The sequence below is a fragment of the Nipponia nippon genome, unplaced genomic scaffold (genome assembly GCF_047370975.1).
Source record: "Nipponia nippon isolate SJK-2023a ecotype South Korea unplaced genomic scaffold, ASM4737097v1 scaffold_2, whole genome shotgun sequence".
Taxonomy (NCBI): domain Eukaryota; kingdom Metazoa; phylum Chordata; class Aves; order Pelecaniformes; family Threskiornithidae; genus Nipponia; species Nipponia nippon.
This window is the reverse complement of record NW_028262336.1, coordinates 65,461,654-65,489,448: the sequence shown is the minus strand read 5'-3', so window position 1 is coordinate 65,489,448 and position 27,795 is coordinate 65,461,654. Positions and strand designations below refer to the sequence as shown.

The 27,795-nt window shown below is 38.6% G+C and overlaps 1 protein-coding gene across 10 annotated transcripts; it reads right to left on the bottom strand.

The window, feature by feature from the left end:
* Positions 1-1,895: 1,895 nt before the first annotated feature.
* Positions 1,896-27,410, bottom strand: DCUN1D2 (defective in cullin neddylation 1 domain containing 2). Of its 10 annotated transcripts, none has more exons than XR_015704520.1 (8): positions 25,755-26,255; positions 24,029-24,245; positions 20,721-20,889; positions 17,811-17,941; positions 13,136-13,243; positions 11,274-11,370; positions 4,998-5,080; positions 3,215-3,270 (listed from the first exon to the last, which is right to left on the bottom strand). XR_015704520.1 is itself a non-coding variant. In XM_087756234.1 (7 exons), exons 1-7 carry the CDS (start codon positions 26,888-26,890, stop codon positions 2,354-2,356), a joined length of 780 nt encoding a protein of 259 aa, XP_087612360.1. In that variant the 5' UTR covers positions 26,891-27,410; the 3' UTR covers positions 1,896-2,353. The 10 variants fall into 10 exon arrangements, 6 of the variants coding, with proteins under 6 accessions (XP_087612360.1, XP_087612358.1, XP_087612361.1 ...); XR_015704522.1 differs by lacking the exon at positions 13,136-13,243 and adding an exon at positions 12,760-12,939 and having other exon boundaries at positions 25,755-26,254; XM_087756234.1 differs by lacking the exons at positions 11,274-11,370; positions 13,136-13,243; positions 25,755-26,255 and adding exons at positions 1,896-2,433; positions 26,888-27,410 and having other exon boundaries at positions 3,174-3,270.
* Between the last annotated feature and the right edge of the window lie 385 nt (positions 27,411-27,795).

Sequence of the window (27,795 nt, the reverse complement as noted above, 5' to 3'; positions counted from 1 at the left end):
GGAGTTCTCAGCATGAACAAACGTTTCACAAGTTCTAGAGCTATGAAACTATTTCATAACATCACATACCAATAGATTAAACTACTTCTGGTCAGTTATATTATAGCTATATATTTTAAGTGGCAATTGTGTGAATAACAAGCATTCCGCTGCTTTTAGCTGGATAAATGCACTTGATGTTACGAGATACTACACATTCTCCAAAGCCTACAGTACAGATATAGAAATGGCCTGTTTTGGGAAGGAACAGTAGGTAAGTCAAATGAATTAAAAAGAGCATAATACTGTTTTAAATCTCCATTGACTTCTGTAGAATACCGGAACTTAGGTACACAAAATGCCCTTCTAAAAAGATGTATTCAGAAAGTGATACTTCGGCTTACTATTACTCCCTAACTCTACACAGAAGAGAGGCAGCTGGCGACTGAGACACTGACATCTAGTGGCTGCCATGCAAGATCTAACATTTACAGATACTGCTTAGGGTAAAAACGCTACTAATATACATCACTCATGGGGCATTTGTAACTTGCCTGCTATAGTCTTATTAACAGAACATTTGGTTTTTTGCCTTTTTTTTTTTTTTTTTTTCAAATTTGTCCTAACCCTGCTTTTTAAACATCATGCACAACTGAAATTCTTTCAAGTGGAAGAATGAAGGTAATCTTTCTGTAGGCAACACGTACATTTGTTCTTGCAGGCTGCATTGACATGAATGAAAGCTGACTCCTTATGTAAAACTCTAAATATTAGAGTTTAAGAAGAATATTGTAAGCTTTTATACCCTCACAACCACAAAATAGAATAGTATGCTGTCTTGCAATACTTAAATGAACTGATGTATTCCAAACAGATATAAATTATACAACTTAATGCATTATTTTCTCAAAAATTCTTGCATCTATTCAGCTCTGATTACAGAAAATATATTGATCATAGCTGTACATACTCTTTAGCGACTCTTTGTTTTAACAAACTTTTACAGTGGCTATGACAAACTCATTTTGATGAGGTAGCATTTAAAAGAGCCCTGTGTGAAGACGGGTTGAATAGTTCTGGTAAAACTTTTTTGTGCTTAGGCATTGGAAGACGCTGTTGAGAAAGAGGAGACTGACCTCTGTACACTTTATAATCGATAGCTGGTGAAAGGGGAGAAACAAATGACTGAAAAAATTCAGATTTGGTGAAAACGTTCAATTCCATTAGCCTTGAGATCAACGATACTGCATTAATTTACTCTTTTTTTTCTCCCTTGAATAAGTGTTACCGAATGCACAATACATCCAGAGGCATGAATGCTTTTCATCATTAATGTAAAGTCTCCTTGCCCCTAACTACTTCTCCGAAGTGGAAGCCAACTAGTTAAGTCTTTGGGGTTATTCCCATTTATGTTCTGTGAGAAGTGCCAGGAATTGCATTTATAACTATGTTGCATTTAGCTAGAATTTATGATATGTTTCAGGCTACAAATAAAACTAAAAGTTATATTCCACCAGTTCATTATTTAAAATAATAAAACACATAACTGAAGACTAACTGAATTATGATAATTGAACACGAATTATAAAAGCATCTTTGGTTGTTTAATGTCTACTTTAAAATGGTTAATAAAAAAAGCTGGAGTTGCAACATAGCATAGAGCAGCAGCCCTTCCTCAGCAATGCTACTGTTACATGTCCAAGCACTTCAAGAAGAATAAGGAGAAAGTTAATCTCACTGGGAGAAAACAAAAGGCTGGATGTAATCAATCTATACATCTAGGACTTAAAAATACAAATTTAAAATTTTGGCAACAAGTAAAAAAAGCATAAGGTTTTTTTTTTGTTTTGTTACAATTCTATATTAGGACAGATCCACGGAACTAACTTTTATAAAAATACAACATACTGCGTAAGTCTTATTTAGGGATTTAATTTATATACCACAAATACTGCTTTTAATATAAGTACAATATAATACAGTTTTATTTATGTAACTGCTGGTGTTCACTTTGGATCATGAACTGAATTGCATGCTGTGCTGTCAAAACTGTAATAAAATGGCCTCTAGTTAAACTTCTCCAAAGTATAAAATCATGCAAAAATCTACATCCTATATGATACAACATATTATGGTACAATAATTGAAGCCAATAGCCTACAAACAGCCTGGACTATCTTCGGAGTTTGTTCTTGAAGTGTACACAAGTCAGCCATTATTTTCTTTAGGCAGAAAGGAAGAATTTCAGTTTTGTCTGCAGAATGCCATCATGACCACTGAAACCAGCAACAATGTGCACAGTTATCAGTCAAGAAATCTTCATTACCTAATGCAGTTCAGAGCACACGTTTAGTCCATACTGACAAGTCTGGGGTTAGGAAGTTTTACGTTTTCCTCCTGTAACTACTGGTCGTGCATATTCCACAAAATCATCTATAAGAACAGGCCACGCTCCTAAAGAGAAGTCAAGCAATTCAGAAATTAATGTATCATTATTAGCAACAAATTGGCCTAGTCTCTAAATACAAAGGATCAGAAGCTCACTTGGACATTTCTAGCCTAGCCTGGCTTTGACATGCATGACATGATAAACACTTGAAAAAAAAGCACCTAACTAATAAATTAAACACTTGAATCTCTTCTTGCAGCAAAAGTTCTTAGTACAAACAAAATGTATCTAAAGCATAACCCACACTACAAAGTTATAAACATTAGTTGATAGCAAAGCCATGGCATTCCTATTAGACACATTCATACCTTAGGAAATATTTCTGTATACAGTTGTTCCAAAATAGGATTTGCAGGATTAGTAACAGAGTGTAATTGCTTTTAGGTTACTAAAAAAATTGCTCATGTAGACATTCTTTTAAGAAGAAAAATGATGTATTTCCTTGCAGTTAGCAGCACTTTTGTACAAAAAATAGTTTCACTGAGACTCCTGGAGCATAACAGGTTCAAATAGCATGTGCTATATCATGGTGTGACAGTATCTTTACTTCTATTTACATATTACAGCAAACTAGTTAACCTTCTTAGCATTACTGTTTCGGCAACAAGTATGACACTATATTTGCAGCTAAACCTCTAAGGGTAAACAAATTAAGACAGAGGGTAGCAGCATGTTCTGTTGTTCATTTATAGCAGTATTTTAATTCTGCTATACCAATTTTTAAAGATATTCAAATACAGCTTACCTTCTTCATCATAGTTGGACATATCATCTGCAATCATATTTCCAAAGTCTAACAAAAGATTCCAAGTATCTTTTGGAATTGATCTTTTATGATGTTCCTATAAAGGAGGAAAAATGGTCATTCAATCCAAACTGTTTTCAAATTCCACAGTAGGATTTTACGCTCCAAAAAACTCCCAAGAAGAGAGAGTGTGTGAGGAAACAACTACTTAGCAGTTGTGAGCTGTAGGATCAAGTCAGACCATTCACATCTCCCTTCATCTGTTGATACTGCTATGTTACCTGAAGATAGCAGGGGTGATTAATAGGGAATTAAATTTCAACACCTAGTTCTGGTTTGTAGCAAAAAGTTGCAACTGCATGAAAAGACTTGATTGGTGAAAGGTTGGGGTTTTTTGTGTTGTGGGGTGGGGTTTTTTTGTTTGGTTGGTGTTTTTTTAAGCAGTAATACTCTAGATTATTGAGAATAACAAACTGCATTTCAAAAATCTGGAACTCAATCAGAATGAGGTTGATGTCCAACACAACAGCAAACATGCCTCTCACTCAAACCAAATGTTGTATCTTGACTGCAAAAAATACGACAAGCAAACATACCTTCTGGATAACGTTCCTTAAAACAAACAAAACACAAACAAAAGCAGCCCCCATCCTAAAGAAGTCCTAAATTGCTTCTTAGGTTGATTTTTTTTTAATCTAAACATTTATTCTAAAGTAAACATTCAGGTTAAATATCTGTAGCAAAGTAAGACACTATACCAGATCATCTAGATTATTGCTTGAAGTAGAGATCTGCAGAACTGTTGGTTGTAACAAACTTCACCACAGAGCCAAGTGGGAAAAAAACATTAGGACTTTTCTTCAGTTCCATCTATAGATCTGAATTTGGATGTGTTAAGTGTATTAAGGCAGTTAAAATGTGAAATGTTTTCACAAGTTCTCTTGATGAAACCGGTACATTATTCAGTGATTAAAATAAATACCACTGTCCAAAAATTTAGAAAAAATTTCAGAAAATATTGCAAAAAGTATGCACTTTCCCTATTAAGCATTGGTGATTATGAGACAAAATGCAGAAAGCCTTCTTAATTCTGAACTACAGATAAAAAGTTAAATTGGAAAAAAATCAAGATAAATTATGCATTATGTAACACTATATAAGGTTTTTTTTTCAAGTACATAAAAATGCAAATGTAGAAACACGGATGAATGAATCAGGTCTTTAATAAGAATATTTTGTGATTTCTAAAGTTTAATTTATGCATCTTTACTCCACTGCCCACAGAATTGCACTAAGTAATAGAAAACTGTCAAGATCAGTTCACAACTATTATCTAAAAAATGAGTCAAAATAATTACTCTGACAAGAACTTTTGCTTAAAAAGAAAAGTGTCTCAGGTTAAGTCAGTCATAACAGAATTGACATTTAAAAAAGACTGAGTTTATGCATTAATACCACAAAAAGCAGGGCACAGTAAAATACATGGTTGACACAGCTGTCTTGAGAATAGAGACAACATAGGTTCAATCTACAATCATGGCTTCATTTCATGCAGAAGCTTACATAAGTAGGAGGATACAGGATCAAGGAAGCAGAATGCTCTATTGCTTTGCTACATGTTTTTGAATTCTTCTCAATTAGAAAATTATATAAAGAATATTTAATTTGGCTTGATATAAGTCTATTTTGTATCAGTTTTCAAAAAGAAAGAAGTTCAAAGGAAGTATTCAGACATCCCATCTTTTTCTTTATTGTAAACACACAGCCTACAAGCCAGACTACTGCGGACTAAGATAGTCAGGAAGGACTACGGTATGTACTCACCAACAAAAATTTATTCCAGAGATCTAGAAATTTAAACCTTCCTGACAAGACTAAATTCCAATACGCAATTGCCATTTCTAGATCTGCAAGAGACAAAGCAAGACGTAAATATTACAGCACCTTATATGCAATAAAACTCTTATGGTTAAACAATTAATATATTATGATACAAATTAGTAACATTCTTTTAAAATCACTATAAAAGTTATAAGGAACAGTTATCCACTCTCACTGACCCAAAAGGCAGAAGACAAGCAGTAATGGTATAAATTGCATATTGAACATTGCAGTCAAAGACTAAAATCTTTTTGTCACCGTCCAGCAGGGCCAGATTAAAGCTACTTTCAATCTACAGAAACAGAACAAAATAGTTATCAATAACTCTGTCTACAAAAAAGCAAACAAAAAACCACCACGCACAAACACAGCAAATATTGATAGAAACCCAAACATGTAAGTCCGCAGGTGCCAATTCCTGTTAGTTTATTGCATTTTAGACACACTTGACTTCAAAGGGAATTTAAGGACACGAGGGGATAAAAAAAAAGCTTTGTCTGGGGCATGGTAATTCTACAGCACCCCTTACAGCAGTAATTCTCTTCTTCTGGAATCATTTAGCAGACAAACACCCTCACCCAATACTGAAAACCTAAGTCCAAGACAGCAGTCCTTATTCTGCCCATGACCATTGATCTGAGAGCAGAGCTCAGCTCACGCATGCCAACAGGAGGATGCGGCGCTGCCACACATCCAAGCAGAAAAGTAGGAACAATATTAAATGCAGCATAAGGGTAGAAAGGATGTTTTCTTGAAGGACTGTTTTAATTCTCAGCAACTCACAATACCTATTGGCTTGTGTGCTTGGTCGCACAGGTAAGAGCACTAAATGTATGCATACTGCTGTGCAACCACAAAATAAACCACAGCCTTTCTTAAACTACAAGAAGATTTCAGTTTGTGCTTTCAGTGTAAAATAAATATAAACAAAATATGAAACTTAATAGAAAGTATTGTCACAGCAGATAAGATGGAAGCTTGACCTCCACCTACAAGAAAGGAGAATAGTATTTGAAATGGTACGTATCGCATTACAAACCAAAGGACGCTCTGTCACCCGAAATCAAGTTTCAAGTCTGAAAGAGATGTTCCGGATTTTAACATAGCCAGTTCCCTCGTGTCTGTATCACAGAGGGCTGGAGCCCAGACAAAGTGTGATAGTTAGAGATGTAGAGAAATGCAGTACTTCCGTACCTAGCTATATGGAGACAGGACTGCCAGGGTTTGGTCTACTATGATCAGTGTGCTTTTCAGTACAGAGCATGCTTTATGCCCTAATAAAATTCTTTCAGTCCTTCTTGTCTTTGCCACCATGCTCACTTTTCACAGAAAATAAGCAGAAGAGAATAGTTAATAGCATTTACTTGCTGTTTAGATATGCAGATTAATTATTCATATCTGTTATCCCAAATGAAAAGGAAAAGAAATGGGAAGGGAGAAACTTGAATAATCGTAAGGGTTTCTAAACTTTGTGGTGAAGCGACTGGCTTTGATCCCATTCACTCAGGCTTCATTATGAAGACTCAACCTTTCCAAGCCAACCTTGCAAATCTATCACGTGACAACATTAAGCAAAATGCACTTTGAAGAAAAAAATGCTTTAAGAGCAGAAGAGTTTTTATACTTCTGATGAAATATTCCCTGGAAAAAGGAAGAAAGTACAGGCAAGGAAACAAATATGGTTACAGGTGCCACAAAAAAAGTTAAAAGGGAAAGAAGAGGCCACACTTCCTTGGTTTATTTGGGTATGTGTCAAATTTGGTATTATGTTAAGGTGAACTTGATTATTGCAAAATTGTATTTAACACAATGCATGTGAAATATTATCTTAATTAAGTTGATACTTGAGGGATACATTACATGTGTGTGCAAATCGATTCTCCTGCACAAAGATACAGGAGTTATTTGCTATAATGTACAACAAAAGCATATCCTGCTGAGGATGCCGCTCTGTAGGGGCTGAAATCAGTCCACGCTGGAGCTGCTCTCCCCATTAAGCATGAAGGGAAGTCCCGATCTCGGTTAAAATTAGCTCAAAGACAAAAAAATAAAAAAGTAAATCTTCCTCATCTGGTTTACTGCAATCACACAAACTCATGAACTAACACGAGATATTTGAACAAAAGGACTAGATGGGACTATGACTTTTGGTAGTGGTGCCAGTTTATGCAATCTTAAAGTATTTGAGAAAACGAGACCTTCAAGTGTGCCACATTCTCAGGGGATATGGCTACATTTTTGTTTGAAGACAGTTCCTGACCTAGGTTGAAAAACTTAGCACCGGAGGACAGAAAAAAGGATTTTTCTGCTTTAAAGGGAAGACCTAGTTACACAGAGTTCCAGTTCTACATTAGGATGCTGATAGTAGTATCAATAAACAGTAGTATTGTAGAATTTGTGTATCTGCTACAATTAGTGCAGCACTAAAAGATATTAAAAAAAGTCTTATGCCATGGGAGTTCTGCATCCCCACAGGAAGATGCTTTTGCAAGGCATGGATTTCTCAGGCAGTCTTAGGAATACTTATTTCAATGCTGCACGGATATGAAGGCATCATTACAAATAAAATAAAATCAAACTACAATTACAAAGATTACAAAAATATGCTGGTTTTGTACCAAAAAATATACTTCCCACATTATAGACTAATAATGCAAGTTTTATAAACGGAAAAGACAGACAGATGCATGAATCTCTGGAAACTAACGCCTAAGCAAAGACCAGTTTAGAAGAGACTTCATTGCAAACAACCACGTTCATATCCAAAACATGAAATCGCTAAACAGTTAATGTTTAAAGAACATCATAAAAATACCACATCATATACTGTACATTATACCACGGTTTGAGCTTTCCCTTCACCCCAAAATATTCTCAGTGTCAATATCTAGCAAGTGTTGTATGTCATACAGCTCCTTCAGTATATTGGCTTTATAGTCCAAAGTTTTTGCATGCGCCAAAACAAAGCTTCAATATCTAGATAATCAGTGTTCTAGATATCTAGTCTAGTTGTGGCTACATACAGCATCTATAAAGTTTTCTGTAGTAAAACGTTAAGAACTGAGTCACCTAAAAGTGATACCAATTACCACTGCAAAATTAGTAAAACTAAAATTACTAAAAAAAAAAATATATACAATATCTAAGTAAAACAACTTCAAGGAGGAAAATATCAGTAAAATAATGTTTTGAGTATTTTAAACACTATTTTGCTAAATATCATTTATTATAGTAAACATGTTTTAGTATATTTTAAAAGTTCTTTACTTTTGAATTATTTAAACAATCAGCTTTTCACAAAGCAAAGCATTGTGCATGCAGTATGATCTATTCTGAAACATTAAAGCCTCATACTAAAACTGTTTTTAAAAAACCCTCAGCCTCTTCTACCCTGATTGAACAAGAAGCTTGAAGTGATAACAAATTAGAACAATTAATGCAGAAGGAGAAATACGTTATCAGTTAGACAGCCTCTGTCTACTTTCAAGATTTGATCAAATGCTTATCTTGTTAACAAAAAAAAAATCATTATCAGATTCTTGCATGAATAAAAAAATTACAAAATCAAATTAAGTTCCTCATCCCTTTGCTATGATTTTGGACAAGGGCAATGAAGTCATGGCACACAAATAATCAAGGAAGTAAGAAAACAAAGATAAATCAACAGATAGCAGGGAACTGGCTGGAGAGTAGGGTTCATGAGGAACATGAAATGAAGTTCATTTAGACCTGCTGTGCCAAAACAGCAGTCTGGGACTGCAGCACTCACTTGTCATCCTCTGCCAAAAAGAGCTTTCCAGCGCTCAGACTGCCCTACCAGCAGAGCTGTTCATGCAGTCATGTTTGAAGCTGTCAGAATATTAAAACTAATTCACCTAAATTACTGATATAACTTAAAAGAAAAAAAGGCTAAAGGCATTACATTGGCCTCCTAATGACATTTTAAAAACTTTAAGTTATTTATAAGAACATTTTAATATTAGCCACTGTTGCCCTCATAATAACTAGGGATTACATTATGATGGTAGAGTCTATCATGTTTCAGAGCTTGGAAACAAATAATTTATTTTAATTTCATCTTTTGAGATTAACTGATTGTCCCAGTATTGCCTTTTTCTTCCTTTATTGATGTTTAATCTTCTTATCAATATTGTAAAGCTTTGCTACTTTATATGTCACCTCTATGAGAGACTTTGGGCAGGTTGTTATAAGCATCAGTGCTCACTTAAAAAGTACTCTCTCAAACTACATGGGCAGCATTTTTTTTTTCCAAAATAACAGGATGCATCAGCCTTACCCAGTCCATCTACAGATACAAACCAACAAATTAGTAAACAATGTAACAAAGCTTGTAGGAGGAAAAAGCTACTGTTATTAGACCAGTTAATAATGGGGGGGGAGAATATTTTGGAAATGAAAATTTCAGAGCCAAGAGCCTTTGTTTGAGGCTTTCTCTCCCCAATGCTTTAACCAAACCTTCCTCTATAGCTTTGGAAACAAAAGAGAAGGCAAACTCTCCTGTTCCCAACACTGCATAAAAAATTAATCTGGACAGGTACAGGACAGAAATCTATTTTATCATTCAATCGCCTTGTAAAAATATCTGTAGCCTCTGTAAGAGACGGAACTTCAGATGTTTTCTTTATAGTCATATAATCTGCCCTGAAGTATCATTTGGTTGATATTCTTTGATCTCTTCCTTCTTGTTTTCTCACTGTGATCACAGGCAAATATCATACTTCTGTAAGGCTAAAACAAAAGCTACATTGCACAAAATTATTTTGTTTCAATAAGATTCCCAGACACTGTGCTGAAACTGGTGCAGATGTGGGAACAGTGGAAACTGGCGTCAATCTATCTCAACAATTGGACCATCACGCTACCTGACCAACAAACATCAAATGAATACTTGCAAGATTCAGCGAGTTACTTGATTCCTTGTTGCCTCATCTCTGAATGATTTTAAGAGTCTTCTTCGGCCTCCAAATTACTAAGAACATGGACACAAGAATTAGTTTCTTTCCTAATCAGGACGTTTCCTTCTTCTACGCACAAATAAAATCCACACAGCAAAATAACAAGAAAATACCATTGGGATTCAACCTAAAAACACTTCACCAAATTGCCAAAAGTTTAGAGCAAAATAGCCCTTCTCTGCAATTAGGGGCTCCCCCACAGAAGGAAGAGGGAAGGGAAAAAACAGTTAAGGGCTATGATACAAATACTGGAAGTGGCTAAACTCTGGATGCAGCTGAGTTGGATCCATTCATCCCTGCAAAGCCATAAGCAAAGAGCTTCCCAGCGCTCTACATTAGGGAACGTATAACGCACGGTGTCAGAGTTAAGTCCCTGTGGTGGACAGGGAAGAGTGGTTAAACATGCGGATTTCAGAAGAGCTCTGCAGGAATTGGGCAGGGTCTGACTGTGCTTATTAACTCTATCTCAGCATCTGCCACGCTGAAGGAGGCTGATTCCACACAGAACCTTTCATGTTTATTGTCTTGAGCATCAACTGCACAAAAGCAGATAAACTGCTTCTGAATGTGAGCTAGGCTTACAAGAAGATAGCTATCTAAACATCAATTTGAGTGCAGCCTAATGAACCTGATTGAAGCCAGTTTCAAAATCCTCCCATCTCTGCAAATCTCTCCATGTACAATTCAGATAAACTACAACAGATGACTTAAAGTTGACTGGATATACATTTCCCAAGTAAGAGCCCAACATGAGTAAAAGAATCAACGAGGCATTACTAGAACTGGCAGTTATGCCACACTTTTGCTGCTACTATTGGCCTTTTCTGATCAGAGCACCCCGTCCTATACTAAGCTTCTCTTAAATTGGTGGCATTTTCAGAAAGAAAACCATGAACAAAAATAAAGCAACGACCATACATACAGACCAAGGTCATTGAAACACCTAAAATACAGCATTTACAGACCTCTTCCAAAGTAAACATGAAATTCATTTATTGAACTCCCCACTCACTCCTACAAACACCCTACAAATGGATCAAACTAATCCTTCATTGAAAGTGGAGGAAAATCTTGATAACTAGTTGGGGGGGGGGAAGATATCCTTCCCTAATGTCTAAGCGTCTCTTCAAAGAATCTTGAGATACTGCTATGATGAAAGCCAAAGATGACGTTGCTTCAATTAAAAAGAGCACATTATACTCATCTGCTCATAGAAGATGTAACCTCCTTGAAGTCCACATACCGGATGCAAAGATAGTCATTCTTCTGCTCTTGAGGTAATATTTGATTCAAGTCTGAATGCCCTCCTCATGTATCATCTCTTGCTTGATCCCAGGAAACTGGCAGAGAGAAGGAAGCACAACCTTTTGAGCCAGCAAGCAGGCGAAGGGACCATAAAGGAGTGATGAAGGACCAAATCTGCTTTTTGTTTCCATGTTGGAAGTCGAAGACCATGAAAGAATGTATTAAGTTCCTCCATGGTGCTGGAGTAAACTCCTGAGCACGAGGAATCTCCTGAATATGTCTTGTTGGGGCTCAAAGGGAGACCCATTAAGAAATTCACAGCAAGTATCAGGTTAAAAAAAAAAAATAAAAAAAGAAAGATGGAGCTAAGGCCTTGTTTTGAGCTTAAACAGTGTCCTTAGAAATCTGAACTGCTCTGTATACAACATGACAGAAGATCCATAATCCTACTCTTTAGTACACTTATCAACCAAGAGCTAAGATGCAAAATTTCACTCAGACTGCAGTAGAAAAAGCTAAAACTTGGAAGTAGAAGGTGAGATAAACCTCTCCAAATGTGCACCATGCAAAACTTAAAGATTTATTGGACTAAATACAGGAGCGAAAACACGAGAGAGCAGGTTAAACAGACAGAATCACAGTTATCCATAAGAATTCCTTGTAAAAGTCTCCTGGCAAACCAGACCTTAAACTACACCTTTTACATTACCTCAAAAATATATACAGAATGCTCAGATGAAGTTTAATATATCTAAATATTATGCCTGCCAGGTCCAATATGCAGCCATCGAGATAGCAAGGTTTCAACACAGCAGTCCCATCTTTTTTTCCTGAATTCTGTCCACCACTTAGAGAACAATAGTCTTAACAGTTATAAGCATCCATCTTTCTTAGATAGTAATCAAATCTATTCAGATGTATTTGAAAGACACTTGACAGTTGGGTCCTGAGTAACATTAATCAGAACATCATTTTCTGCTTAAAGAAAATCATGGTAGGTCTTATGCAATATGCTTTTGCCTCCTGCATCTCACTACTTACCCAAGCTAGCACCTAGGGGGACTAGCACTACTTTTACTTCTTTAAACAACATGCGTCCACACTGAAGCATACTACTTGACGATATTAAGCTAAGAAAAGTAAACGGAAAGATTCAAGTTGGATGAGACTATAGGGACAGAAGTCCTACAGATATAAAGTGAAATGAAAATTCCTTCGTATTACCACACAAACTGTGGAAAACAGATTCCTATAAAAGGCAGTCCTATTTCTAGGAATGAGTATCTGTGTACTGAACTCTGTGCCTATTTTGGGGAATAGATGTAACTTAATTTATTGGAGAGGATTCTTCCCATCTAATTACATAAAGGCAGAATCTCTTGCATTGGTTTTGAGGGGAACTGTAGAACAAGAAGAAATTAAAAAGCAATGGAAGCCAGGCTGTTCTAAAAATAAACAAACCACAAAACTGCACACACACACACCTCCCCCTGGACCGCTTCCTGGAGCAAAATCCACTGCATCGTGAAGACGACTGTGTTGTGTATCACCAAAATTCTTATCACCAAAAAAACTTCTAAGAAGGGCTGCTGTGCCTTCCCACTCCCTCCCTTACAAATGGCAGCTGGTGTAATAAAAGATACTATGTGTCCTGCGGATATCTCCTGAAAGAGAAGTGTTTGGGAAACACAGAGGTTTTTTTTCTAAGATATGCTCCAGGCAAAAAGGTTCAATGAAAACTGACAGTAATCACAGAAACAACATTTAGAAATTCAGCCTGCAAGCGCTGGTGCCCAAAGTGAAGCTAGACATCGTGAAATTTATCTCAGTACACTGAAGCAAACTCAAACTGCTACCTACCATCTCTGAGACTTCATAGAGGTCAAAGGAGGTTCTAGAAGGACCTCAGTGGTTCTCTGCCAAACTCGGAGAAAGTAAGTAATTCGTCCGTGGGGGTCAGTCCTGTATCTAATACCGTCCAACACTTAAGTAACTCAGATGATACAACAGAGAAAACTTTTATTAAATCTGCAACTTATACAAAGCCTGAAAAAAGTGTAGCATGGTAGAGGACAGGATTAGAATTCAAAATTACTTGGACAAATTGGAAAACCACTTGGAAATAAATAAGAAAGATTCCATTAAAGAGAAGTGCAAAGTCATATAGCTAATGGGAATAATCAACTGCAGAAATACAAGATCAGAATTAACTGGGTGCATTGCAGTTCTGCAGAAACTCAATGATGTAATAGATCACAAACTGCAGACAGTATCAGCGTTATAAACAAAAGCAAACTTAATAGTGGGATGCAATACAAGGAGCAAAATATCTAAGGCACATGGAAGATATCTAGCTTGTTTGAATACTACAAGACAAGAGAAAGTTAGATCAATTGGATTGCAAAGGAAAAGAGAGTTGGAAGATAAAATTCCAATATCAGAGAGCTGGAAGATAAAATTTATCAGGGTAGTCAGTTATACTCAGTCTGGAGACTAAGGGAAGACAGATACATAGTTGCCAAATATGCAAAAAGTTATTACGAACTCTAAGGAAACACCTATTCTGCATATTTACTCTGGATGGGTAAGTACTGACCAGAAGAATTCAGGAACAGAGATTTAAGTTATATGCTAGGAAAAAACAAAACAAAAAAAACCCCACAAAACCCAAAACATCTTACAATAGGTTTGAGCAAGCACAGACATAGATGTATGAGACCTGCCATCAGAAATTTAAGATTATATTATGTGAAGGCAGTGGCTCCCAAACTTTTTCAGCCAGAGGACCACTGCCAATCAGATTTCAAATCTTGCTGATAACTACTGAAACTGAAAAGGCAAGTCAGTATATACTGCTAGCATACCATTGAACATTTGGTTAGAAAAACATCTGGGAGGAATGGTTCTGGTAGACATTGATCCTGCCTGGCACAAGGGAATACACTATATAAGTGTTCCTCTATCTTTTAAATTTAAAGACCACCTGGCGCATTAAAAAGGAACCCATGAATCACTGTATTTCCTGATGTTCTTCAGGGCAGATGGGGCAAAAAAATAAAGTAATAACTGCTGCTTATCACTTCCTAAACCGGCAGAAATAGATTTAAAGAAAAAAGTAATCTGAAACATATTAACATACTGACAGAGCAATGAACATGACTCATAACCAAAGCATCGCTGTTTGGACATTTTAGAGGTATTTCAGTAATTTCTTACAGTTTCAATATGTTAAGATAATAAACATGAAAAATAATTGCATAAATGAGTCATCTTTGCCTATCAGGCATTTTTCTGGTGAGCTCTATTCTAAAGAGTTATTTCTGTTAAAAAAAAAAAAAAAAGATGCATTAGCACTTAGCCTGAAGGATTCAACAGAAGGACCATTTTAATTATGTCTTCTTTTAGAAAAAGTTTTTATTAACAATCTGCTACGAATAAGAATTTCCCATTTGTCACTGGCACTATGTCAAACTCGCTTAGTTTTCCAATAGGTGTATTCATAGGTCATGCGTATACCTGAGAATCAAGCAATATTCTTTCAGCGTACAGGTCGCTCCCCTACACAATGAGTGCAACAACTACCAGACTTGGTGATTTAAGCTCCAAGTGTAATAAGAGGAAGCATTGGATACTTCACACCCCAGAAAAAATGACATTAAAACATTTTGTAATTGACAGTTAGGAAAGAATTCCTTTGATTTTTTTCCACTTCATTAATTAAAACCATTCACTTTTATCCCAACTTGATATAAACTTACTGACCTCTTAGTCTTCAAGTCATAATTCAAATGTGAACGTATGGGAATGAGTAGGCAAGCACTATCATGGGAGCATGTCACCAGAAACATTTTAAAGGCAAGCAGCTAGGGCAGTAGCTTAGCAGCATCCTATACTTCGGTAGCACTGCATGTCATCTAATGTGCATGTGGGGAAGAAGGGGAGGTCAACTCCTTAAGATGACCTAGCCAGAGCTAGGCAGAGATTTATACTAGCTCATTTGGTAACAAATCTAATTATACATTCTGTTTAACTATCTGGACTGAATTCACAAAAGCACCCTGAGCCAAGGCTCCAAACTTAGTAAGAGAGAAACAGACTTTGTGCACAGATGAGAAATTCCCACATCTCCTTGACAACAGGGCACACAGTCATTGGGACACAATACCAAACACCTCTACATTAGTTGTGGAGATAAGGAGGGAGGACGGACAGTTTCTCATTCTAGGACAAAATACATAGTGTATACAGAGCAGAGGATGTAAAATAAAAAAAAGCACCTAAGCCTATATTAAATGTAGCTGAAGCAACTAGAATTCTCTGCTCATACAGATACTCCTGTAAGATAACTGACTGAAGTTTTTTCCTTGCTGAACACTTACTTTTTTGTTGAAAGAGAGCAAACATAACTCTTAGAATAATCGCAGCAGGAAGCAGTACGTTATAAACGCCAACCTGTAAACTTACTTTTTTTCCCTCCATCTCTCTGCTTCGCTGAATATAACGGCATTCCCTGAAAAGACTCCAACTCCGAACCTCTACAGTGTTAATTTTTATTTGAATAAACTATCACTGACCTCAATCACTCAAAAATGTCATATTAGTCAACATGTTTGCTCAGCACTCTCTTTCTACTTGACCTATAGTGATACAAGTTCACACCAGACAGAAATACGGTGTATCTCCACTGAAATAAGAGGAGTGGCTCCTGCTTATATTTATTTAATATCTAGAATCATCTTCACAAAACCATAAAAAGTCTGATGAAAAATGTCACCAAAATACTGCCATGGACAAACTAAGCACTACTTGAAATTAAGAAACGAGAAATTATTAAAATTCCTGAAAATTGAAATCAGCAACACTTCCAATCAACTCTTTCTACAGTTTATTTTAAGCTTAACTTTAATTTTTGCACTTCTTACTTTCTCCTGCTAATACTTAACTCTTAGTGCAAGAAGGCACTTGGGTGTTTTATTGCCAAAAAGTATCATTCTTACACAACAGAGAAGACAGACTTACAAATGAAAGGGCCTCCACACCAAATAAACAGAAGTAATGGAAAATAAGTAAGTTTCCTTTTTCCTCCTCATGTCAAATAAACAGTACATTCAGTTCCATAATCTGGGTTGGGCTGCCTTCCCTCCTCCTCTCTTTGTACAGGCTTAGGTGAAAAGCTTTTGAGACATATTTCCCAAGTACATGAATTTCACATTGGAACTGATCCAATTAAAACAGGAAGCCATTTGTAATATTTCTTTAGGTATCCCATAAATTCCAACCTCAGCTGTAACTGACTTACCTTTTCCACAGTCTGAAAGTACTAGGCTTTTTAATGAAGAGAGGCAAGAAAATGAACAACTACTAAAGGACTTGAATTCTAACCAGCCTCACAGAACCACTACAAGACTATTTCATTTTTGTGTCTGGAAAGGTGGCATGTGACACATGTAATGAAAAATAAAATTGCTGCAAAAAATAAAGAAAAATGGAAAGTGGCCAGAAGTTGCCCACAGTTTAAAAAAAGAAAAAAAAAAAAAAAAAAGACACCGGGAAAGAGATATTATTCAAAGTAATTTCCAAGAAAGAATGTGGAACAGATGCCTCTGGTTGAGAAGGTCTAAAACAATATTCTGCTCCTCTATCTCACTACTCTTCCAACAGTTTCTGAGAAAAAGTATTTATTAACATGCTTGCTAAGTAATGCAGACACAGAATTAAAGTGGCTATACTAAAAAACAAAACACTTCCTCTTACCCACAGCACAAAGAGAACAGTGACGATGCTATGGTGCTATTCTACACACAAAACAGTTTAATTCCTTCCTACACAGTGTCTTTTGAAAACGGACATAAATTTGAAAGGATATCAGATTTCATCTTACAATTTTTTTAATTTATTCACTAACTATAGATATTTTTGATTTGAAGAGAATAAAACATTAGAATTTAAATCATATATCCATTTTACTCCAGCAATACAAGGCATGGGCTGGGACAAATCTCAAACTTTATAAAGAATAACAATTTAATACTTTATAAACCGTATGCATATTTCTTTTCACTAGCTTTGAACCAAATCCATAATATTCTTTTTCTAAACTTTATATAAAAACTGTGAGCTAAAACTAAAAATTCTTAGAAGAACAATAACTTTTGCCCAGAGTTTTCTCCCTCTTTTTACGCCAATATGGACATCTTGTTTCAGTTGTTCTGAAAAAAATGGAAAACACAAGCAGCTCACTAGCTCAGGCTTTCAAAAAAAAAAAAAAATTCTGACAGGTCTGTAAGAACTGCAGGAAATTCCTTTGACAAGAGGAGAAAGAATGTCAATACTAGCAGAAAACCCCATTAAGTTATCTGTACCAAGGGGATGTTAAAGAAGAGATTAATTGAAAGAAGAGGGAAAGAGGAGAGGTCAGTGAAAGAAATCAACAATGAATTTACTATACAATCATCAATGAGAAAATTGTATTATTGGAAGTATTTGATATTGACTTCACTGTCTGTAGATATTTTCTTCATTTTTTTCTACTTACCTAGACCTTTTTGTCCAGGGTTTTTAGCAAAGTTAAAAGTAAACTGATAAAAATCTTTGAACTTTGTTGGATCCTTTAGCTCTTGTTCCAGTCTTGGCAATAGAGTTTTTAGTTTTTCTGTGGTGTCACACCTGTTCAGAAGAGGTTACATTATTTGTAAATATTTCTTTTTACTTTTTTTCTTCTGTTTTATTTTTTTAAGGTCTAGTTTCAGAGCAAAATAAAACAGTAGTTAAGATAAAAACAGAGTATCTTTCTGGATAGCATTCTTAAAAATATAAACACTCATGTCTTTACTAAACAATTTTAAGTGGAACATTATATATAGGCATCCATTAAGTATACAACCCAAACAGGATTGAGTGGTTTAACTTCTTTTTTCAGCCTCTTAATGAGTTTAGGAACTCATTGTTTGTTATTCTGTTCTTAAAGAACATATAAACCTCACTGAAATCTGCTATCCTTTCCCCTTTTACAGCTGTTGTAACACACGGGTGTGGGTTTTTGCTTTAATCTAGATAGACATTACCTATTCCCTGCTCTACCTAAATGAAGAGCTGCATATTACGTTTACAGTTAACCTTAACATTAGAGGAATTTCCAACGAAATGAACTGTTATTTGCAGTCATCCTCTCCCCACCATAGAACACCTATGGATAAAACCTAAGAAAAAACAAGCCTTTGACAATAGCTTGAAGGCTGGCAAACTGTTTAACAGCCTGGCACAGGTAAGCTAAGATAGAATCAAGTTACTGAGATTCTAACAGAAGCACACCCCTTAATAACACAAGACCGGAGGATTTTCACTGCAAGCACCCGAGCTGACAAGTTGAAATTTTAAAAGAAAAGGGGTTTCCCTCACGCCAAGGAATCAAATGAATATCCAAGGTTTATAGGACATTACCAATATTTTGAATTGTACCTAGAAACTCAAAGCAAAGGAAATAGGTTTCAAAGAATCATAGAATCATTTAGGTTGGAAGAGACCTTTAAGATCATCAAATCCAACCATTAACCTAGAGCTGCCAAGTCCACCACTAGACCATGTCCTTAAGCACTACATCTACACGTCTTCTAAATACCTCAGCTATCATAACTAACATCTGCATTTGAAAGTTCTCAGTAGCTAAATGTTTGTATTTATTCTAAAGATTCAAGAATAGTTTTATTAAAGGATGGATAACTAAAGCAATATCCATAAAATGCAGATGCAGTTTTAACTGTCTTGCATGGGTCAGATAGTAAGTATCTTTCTGGCCTCCAGCAGCACCTGGCAGAGAAAAGATAAAGAATTCTGCCAACAATCTTCAACTGAGAACTTCAGTTTTATGGAGACTTGATCTAGTTAACCATAGGGACAAATATCATACCTTCGCATATGTATCCTAAAGGTGCTATATGAACTAAGCCTCAGGGAATGTCTTCTCATTCCAATCTTCACCTATGTTTAATGCTAAAAACCACAGACACTGCTCCTCCAGCATGTAACAAAATCATCCCAAATTCTCAATAAGCACTATACCAGTGGCAAGCAGGTATGATCAGATTATGCTCCCAAGAGCACAATAATGTGTGTTGAGCAGAAAGAGATAAAAATCACAGACCTCTGTGGAACTGTATCAGAGACAGTCATGAGGACACAGCAGTAAAGCGACAACGAAGTTACAAAACAAAATCCAAGCCAGAAGCCACAGGTGGTTTAGCAAAACCTTTTTAATCAGTTATACCAAATAATGCTGGCAGCCTTTAATATAACAGCATGAGGACTTGATTGCTGTCCATGGCTAGAAAAATCATAATTATTGTTACAGTCTCTACCCAAAGCTACCCAAAGGGACAAAATAAAGCCGTGTACTTCAGATGATATCAAAAGTTATTTCATCACAGTTTCTGAATACCCTTACCTAAAGGAAAGCTTAGAAAGAAGTCAATAACAACAGACTGCTAGGACCCCTGCTCAAGAAACAACCACCCAATTTGCAAGAAGTTGGTCTATTGTAGAAAGGTATTGATAAGGTGCCATTCTGAGATCAAATGAAATTATTTAGCTACAAAAAATATGCACAAGTAATAAACTGTAATTCTCCACCTATCTAATGCAATCTGTTTAAAAAAAATAATCATTTTGACACCTCTATATATTAGAAATACTGCATCTCTTCCAAGGAAAAAGTTATACACAAAACATTATTTTATGGTGACGAATGCTTGCCTTCATTGCTAAACAGAGGCAATGTGGTTTAACCTCAAAGTCTATTATCCAGAACAGCTCCATAATCCAGGAAGGAAAACAATTTTTATCAGTTACATCACAGTCAGACTAAACAACCTTTTCTACTACCAATACCCTCATTTTTATTTCAATTTCTTATAGATATTCTGTACAAATGAAGTATCTAGTATACAAGGCAATAAGAGATAACTATGGTTTGTAAAACTGGTAAAAAGAAAAAAAGTTGCATTTGGTGGTGATAAGGCAAAGGGAAAGAATTGAAGGTTCTTTTCCGCTTTCCTATTTTTCTGCTTCAACACTGACTGAACTTTTTTTTTCCCCCTTCATACATCCCCAGTGACTTCCAGCTTTTAACAGCACACGGTCCAACTGAAAACCTTAACACAACCATGTGTATGTTTGTATGAATTACATGAAAAGATCAGCATATTTGTTTGTTTTCCTTGCTGTACAGGTAGGAATTATTTTGCTTCACTCTTACTGTGGTCACCATTAAGGCTTTGCAGTAAAGCACCAATTTAAGAAAGACGGGACACTACAGGCATTTAGCACCTGTTAAGCTTGGCAAAAGCCCTACCAGCTTTTTGAAACTTCACACTTAATTCAATCAAAAATGCTTTAAATGTAAACAGAGCGCAGACCTTACATTTTGAACTATGCAGAAATGGATACTTACCCCAACTCTGTCATGCCATCAACAAATTCCTTTTTACTGAATTCACATTGAGTAGCTGCCCTGAACTTCCATGCTACAACCAGAACACTGATACTGGCTGGGTCCAGGCTTAAATCATCACAGAACTGTTGAATCCCATCAATGCCAATTTTATTTTCATCTTGTGGGTCTGCAGTTCAAAATACAGAGAGGAGAATTGTAATTATTTACAAAAAATATTTACAAATAATCATCTGCACAGCTTTGATATGCTGCATAACACAGGTCTTCATTTTTTTCATAAGCTTTACAAATGCCTTCACTTGAAATCTTGTTAATTTTAGAAATACCTTGAAGAGTAGCTGTAAATAGATTAAGTATTCTGCAGACTTCCCTAGAAATTGGTTTGCAACTTTGTCCTACATTCATCAGCTAATGTCAATGAAATAGTTTTGTCTTCTCTCCACAATGCCCTATGAAAGATCTGAATTAACTGAGGAGATGCCTGACTAAATCTAAAACCAGTAAGGCTGATAAACATGTACAATACATTTATTGGTTAGCATGTATTAAACTTTAAAGGAAAAACAAAACAAACAAACAAACCCCAACAAAAACACACCTACCAAGTGAGCTCACAGATTTTTTCCTGACAAGGCTATATGATAATCCACTGTAACCATTTAAAGACCACAATTAACTCAAAACATTTTTTATTTTTAATTACAAGTCAGGGAACACCAAAACATTGCTCAAACAATAACTTGGGATAACAGGGTCTTAAGCTAAACAATACAACTTGGGATATATTATGTTTCAGTAGTACTAAGTTTACTACCTTTTTGGATGTCAGAACCACACTTCCTACCTACCTACGTCAGGGTAGATGTCATTGTAACAATTCTGTAACTGTAATAAAATTCTCTCTCAAAAAAAAACCCCAGAACAGACAAACAAACAAAACACCATGCATGTAAACTTAAATAACGACGGGGTGGTGGTGGTGGGGGAACCCAAAACAACAGCAACAAAAAAATAACAACACCTTTAGTTTTCAAAGCTTGACAGTTTACAAACCACAAAACTTCCCCAGCTTTTGATAGGAAGACATTTCAGTATTTTAAGTTGGGCTATGTAGAAAAGTATCCCTCAAATAAATTTAAGATTAACTCCTTAAACCAGTAAGATTTTCAGTCATGCTATTTTTAAGTCCTTACCCAATGAGTTGATAAAAAAATTAAAAAAAAATTCAAGTCTAAAGAAAACTTTAGGGGGGGGGAGGGGCACAACAGGGACGGCATGTTAAGCTAAGACCTCTTCCACTTTTCCAGCCAATACAGTGGAAGAAATGCTAAAATGCAGAAAGGAAGTTAATTTAGCAAAGATTTATATCCATTAAACAAAGAATTACACCCATGGTATAATTCAGCGACTTTTGAGCAGGAACAACAAGTAAACATATCTATTGTACTATGTGCCAGTTCTAGTTCTAAGACATGTAAAATGCGTTTATTATATATTTGGTGAGTAACTGAAGAACCAAAGGCAAAAAGTGCACTAGTGTTGAAATCAGTGGAAAAATTCTGACGGATTTCAACAAGGACGGTTTCATCCTTATCATGTTTCACGTCATCCAGGTAACTAGGAACAAAAATGAAATTGTTTTGAGTTGCTGGATAAACAGACAAGAAAAGTAACACGAAGACAGCACAGAAAATGGAAGACCTCTCATCTCAGATTTCAAATGTAGCACAAGGTACGTAGTATTCTGTAGGCCCTGTAGCACAAAGGAATTCCTTGTTGTTGCAAGGCCAATGACTCAGATTTAAGCTACATATGAAAAAAGGAAAGGTGCTTGAGCAAATCTTTTATTGTTTTCTCTCAAATCTTCTGAGGTTTTGTTCAAGTTTACAACTTTACTTAAGTGTTAAAGTGCTGGAAGTGCAAAGGTGTGCTGCTAACCAAAACAGAGACATAAAACTGACTAGACTTTCTTTCACAGAAGCTAAGTGGTGCAGTTTGCCACTGCTAGAAAATTATTAATAATAAGTAACATCTGTGATTTTTTTTTTCATTTTAGCTGTTCTTAGTAGCATTTATGAATTTGTATATATTTTTGACTCAGCAATCTCTAAGACTGAGATGCAAGGAGCAAGCAAAAGATTTAGATATATGTGTTATATATATATATTTTATATATATATAAAACAAATCAAAAAACTGATTCTCTAGTTAAGATTTTTTTTCACAAAGGAAATGCTGTGGTGTTGCTGATTCTTTGTCCCTACACAATTCATTACCACAAATAATGAAATATTGAAGAATGCCTATACTTAAAATAAAACACATTATGTGAAGAGTAACAAAAGAAGGTGGAAACAGTATCATAAGAACAGGATAAAGCGTATACAAAGCACGCCATATACTGCAATTAGAAAAGTATGTAAAATCATAGTTGAGTAATTGTTAAGAGTTCATCTTTTAAAATACGAGATGTATGGATCTCAGCAGGGGCTGGTAATGATTCCAGCACGCTCTGCTCTAACATGTAACAAAGAATGCACGCATTCATGTCAGATGGCCACATTTCAGAAAACACTGTTACCTGGATCACGTACATTCTTATATTTACATGACTATATTTTCCTTTTATTTTTTCTGTTCTTCTTAACAATGCTGTAAAATAAAAATAAATGGAAAAGAAACAACTCCACCGTTAATCCACTTCCCTGTGGTTCTCCCTCCAAGCCTCTCTGAACAGGCACATGATTTTTGCTGTAGTATGCCAGCACAAAGAATAAATTAAGGATGGAGTTTCCATGACCAGTTTTTGAGTTTTCTTATTTGACTGTTTTGTCTGACTCCTAGCTACAATGTCATCTGAAACACTTTTGATTTTAACATATAGAAATACTATCTTTGAACAAAATTAACTCCCCCAAATATTAGTGTAAGAGTCATATGTATTATTTTTCCACACAAAGTGCATTGTACATATATTTGGCAATAAATCAAATAAGTTGCATAATAAGATTTAGTCTCCTTTCCACCATATGTAGCTTACACTACTTCCTCGTGATAGGTTTAATTTCCTCTTGTGAATTTCCTTTAAACTCTACAGGAATATCTACAGATGTTGTGTACTGAACATTAAGAGCATTTAAAACCTTTTTCATTCTTATCTCACTACCGCAAACACAGAGTGAGAAGTAAAAGCAAGTCCTTAAGAATGGCAGAGGGAAAAGCAAAAATACCACCCAAACGAAATAATTAGGAAAAAACCAAAACCCGCAACAACAACAAAAAAACAAACAACAAGCAAGCCTTACCTTTGTATCGATTATACAATTGTTCTAATTTCTTCCTGTCTACTGAATTTTTCATGGATTCTTTGTAGTACAAGTCCGGGTTCTGGAAGTAGTTGTCTGTTGCCACTTCTAGTTTCCATTCATTCTGCATTAAGCAGTATATAGCAGTCCTTTCACCAGCCTGGGTAAATGCCATAAACTGGCGGACCTTGTCCTTCTGAGACGATTTAAGCTTATGCTTTGGGATGCAAAAGAAGCAGGAAAGCCAATGAAGCTAATCCAGAAGTTTGGTTCAGCATTCTACTACTAACGCCTATCTTTAAAAGGTTTTAGTTTTCTTGTTGATGACAACTTTCACTTCAGAATTACAGGAAGACAAAGCCTTGTTCTTCTGCAGTTAAAAAGACAGCATTTTCTTCTGAAAACTGAAATGACAGCATCTATATATACATTTTTAGCAGCACATATTCCGGCAGTAACAAATTTGTATTTCTGCTTTATTGCTCACATATGCACAAGTTTTTCTGTTCTGTAACAGCAGTAAACACAAGTTTCATCATATAACAATATGCTTATCTTCTGAAAATATGCCTAGTGGTTATACAAACAAGAAATTACAAAGGCACAACTTATAGGTTCTCAGATTCTGTATAAGCCCTTCATACGCAGAGAAAAACTGCTCAACAGTTTTCCTAATATTTTCCTAGCAACAATGAACAAGGCAAAGTTTAATCATTTTAAGTGATCAGCTGAAAAAGGCAGAAGCATTTCTCACATTTTTATGTTAGCAACCATTGCCGAGAGAAGACATAAGACAGAAAGAAAGCAGATAAAGCAGACGTGCTAGAGATTTGCTGAATGTTACAATGAGACTATAAAGTTGCTGTAAATGTGATCTAAAACTTTAATTAACTCTGAAAAGGATTTTTATACTATTAATACTTTAAACAACAAAACTGCCTATTATACTGGTATACAGGAACCAGTAAGACATTTCTCTTAATGGCAGCTAATTGCAGCAACCATCTCTACACAACATCCCTAAACTTCTGGAAAACCCAAGAGGTGGGAAGAGGGATTTTATAGGGAGCAAATTTGCTATTAACATAGCTCAACATTATGCTTTACATGAAGCTGGAAGGAGACAACTTAAATCAAACTCTGGTTTTTATTATGTTCTGATACTTTCCACTTTTGTTAAACCATACTTAATACATGTTCTGGGCCAACGATTAAGCCAAGAAATTTATCCAAGTTCCTCACCACTGCTTAAATCATCAGGTATAACAGGAAATTTACTGGTCTCTTAAATAGCAGGGTGAAAAACGGAATCCTGATTCAGTGAGCTGTAAACATAGGACCATCTTTCAGGTTACTTGTTATCTCTTGTACACATATGGATGGTGACATCTTGACTACAGATGGTCGTGAGACAAGAAACACATCATGTAAACAAGATAAGGACTTTGGTCTTTCCTACAAGGTTTTTCAATTTTATACGAGAAGAAACACGTAAAGTTTCTTTTTTTTATACAAGAAGAAACATGTAAAGTGGGGAAAGAGCTGTAAAAATAACTACAATGTATTTTGTTGAGAAAATACTCAATAATCCTTTGACTGCCAGCCCCGTGTAACCTTCCCCCTCTCCCCAGTTTTCATTGAAGGTCTAACTACCAGAGTCTCTCTGCACCAAGATCCTCCCCAGTTACGTAAACTTCTTTCCAGCAACCAACTGAGCGGTGCTCACTTCAAAACCGAGGTCTCTGACAACAATTCCAAAGTAAAACCCACATCCTCTTGTAAGTCCGCTTACGCCGGGCATCTAGGGATAATTTCTAGGTTCGAAATGAAACGCCGAGGTATCTGAAGTAAATCGGAGACCAGAAACGCATTCGACTGTCCAATCTACTGCCCTGCCCTGCGGCACGGCTCCTCCCGTTGGGCTGCGCTTACTGCCCGGGGCAGCGGTGCCCGCACGCCCGCTACAGGGCGGGGGGGTGGGGTGGGGGGTGTCTGGAAGCGGCGTCTCTAGGACGGCTCCTCACCCACGGGACCCAAACAAGGGGGCGTCAAGACAGGATTAAGCCAGGTTTTGGAAGCCCTCTGGAAAACGGTAATCGCGTCCTACCGCAAAGCCCAAGGAAGCGCTGAAGTTGAGCGCGCGCAGGCTGCGGCGGAGGCACCGTGCGCTTCCCCGGACAGCTCGGCCGCTCGCCCCTGCCCGCCCTTCCCTCGCCCCCCGCCCCGCCAAGGGGATTTGGGCCGCACCTTTCCCGCCGCCGCCGGCTGCGCGGCCCGGCCCGGCCGCCGCTGCACCTGCCGTGCCGTCCCGGGGCGGGGGGGGGGGGGGAGAAGCAGCCGGCGGCGGGGGGACGGACCCGCCCGGTGGCGGAGGGCGGGGCGGCGGGAGCGAGGGACACAGGGCTCCGGCAACCTGCCCCGCCATCCCCAAGCCCAAAAAAGGGAAAGGTACGCGCCGCGCCGGCTGCCGGCGCTCGAAATACCCGCGGCGGCGCCGCCCGCCCCGCCCGACCCGGCTCCCTCCCCCCCGCCCCCGGTGACCTTCCCCGCTGCCTGCCCCGGCGGAGGGGAGGCGGGAGGGCGGCTCCGCACGGTGTCTATGTGTGTCCCCCCCCACCCCCCGCCCCCGCCGCGCCGCTCGTCCCCGCTCGCCCCGGGCCCCCCGCCTGGCGCCGTCCCCCCCGGGCAGGGGAGCGGGAGCAGGAGCCGGCGCTGAGGGAGGGGGAGGGAGAGGAAGGGAGGGGAGCGGCGGGAAACGGCGGGGCGCGTGTGGGGCGCTCGGGTCGCTGCACCGCGCGGCTGGGGGGTGCCCGGGGCTCCCGCCCCCCGGTTTCTCTGCCTCCCGCTCCCACCACCTACCATTTTATCACCGGCGCTTTGACCAACTTCACCGCCCGGCGCCGCCTCCCGCGCAGGCGCTCACCGAGCGGCCCGCCCTCACCGCCTATCGCCGGCCGCGCAAAGGCGGAGCGTGGGGTCGAGCGGCGGGGCCGCAGCGCCGGCGGAGCCTGCTGCCCTCCCTGCGCCGCTGTCCGCGGCGAGAGGCGACGTCCGCGGGGCTGGGGCGCGCCGGAGCGGCGGCTGCGCCTGCCGGCGTGCACCGCGCAGCGCGGCCGGGATGGCGGCGGCGGCGGGGGGGGGACACACACTCCCCGGTTAGGTTTCCCGTGACAGGCCGTGAGAGGCGCTCGGACTACAGGTCCCGTCTGACTCCGCGCTTAAAGGTGCCGCACCGGCGCTCGGGAACCGGCGCGCAGGGTGAGCGGGGCGGGAGAGGCCGTCGGCAAGAACGGGGCTCCTCGGCGCCTTCCCTCAGCGGCCGCCGGCCCCCTACCCGAGTGCTCGCGGCGCCGCGATCCCGGCCTTCCCGCGCTCCCCTGGCCGCTGCCGGCCCCCTCCCTCCCTCCCTCCCTGCCTGCCTCCCTCCCTCAGGTGAGCGGGGCGGAGGGAGGAGGCAGCGCCCGGCGCCGGCCGCTGCCTCCGTCTCGTCCCCTCGGCGGCCGGGCCAGCCGCCGCCCTCAGGTGGGCGCTGGGCGGTCGCCGGCGGGGGGCGGTGGGGGCTGCGAGAAGGCGGCGGCGGGTTTGGCCCTACCGCCGCGGGGCCGCAAAGTTGAGTGCCGCCGCCGGCAGCGCCGGGCGGGCGGGCGGGCGGGCTGCGGGGCGGCCGCCTCCCTTTCTCACTCCCTCCGCCGCCATGAGGGGGCGGGAAGGGGGCCGGTCGCACCCGCGCTCTCCTGATCTTTCTCTCTTCCCCCCCCCCGGCCTTC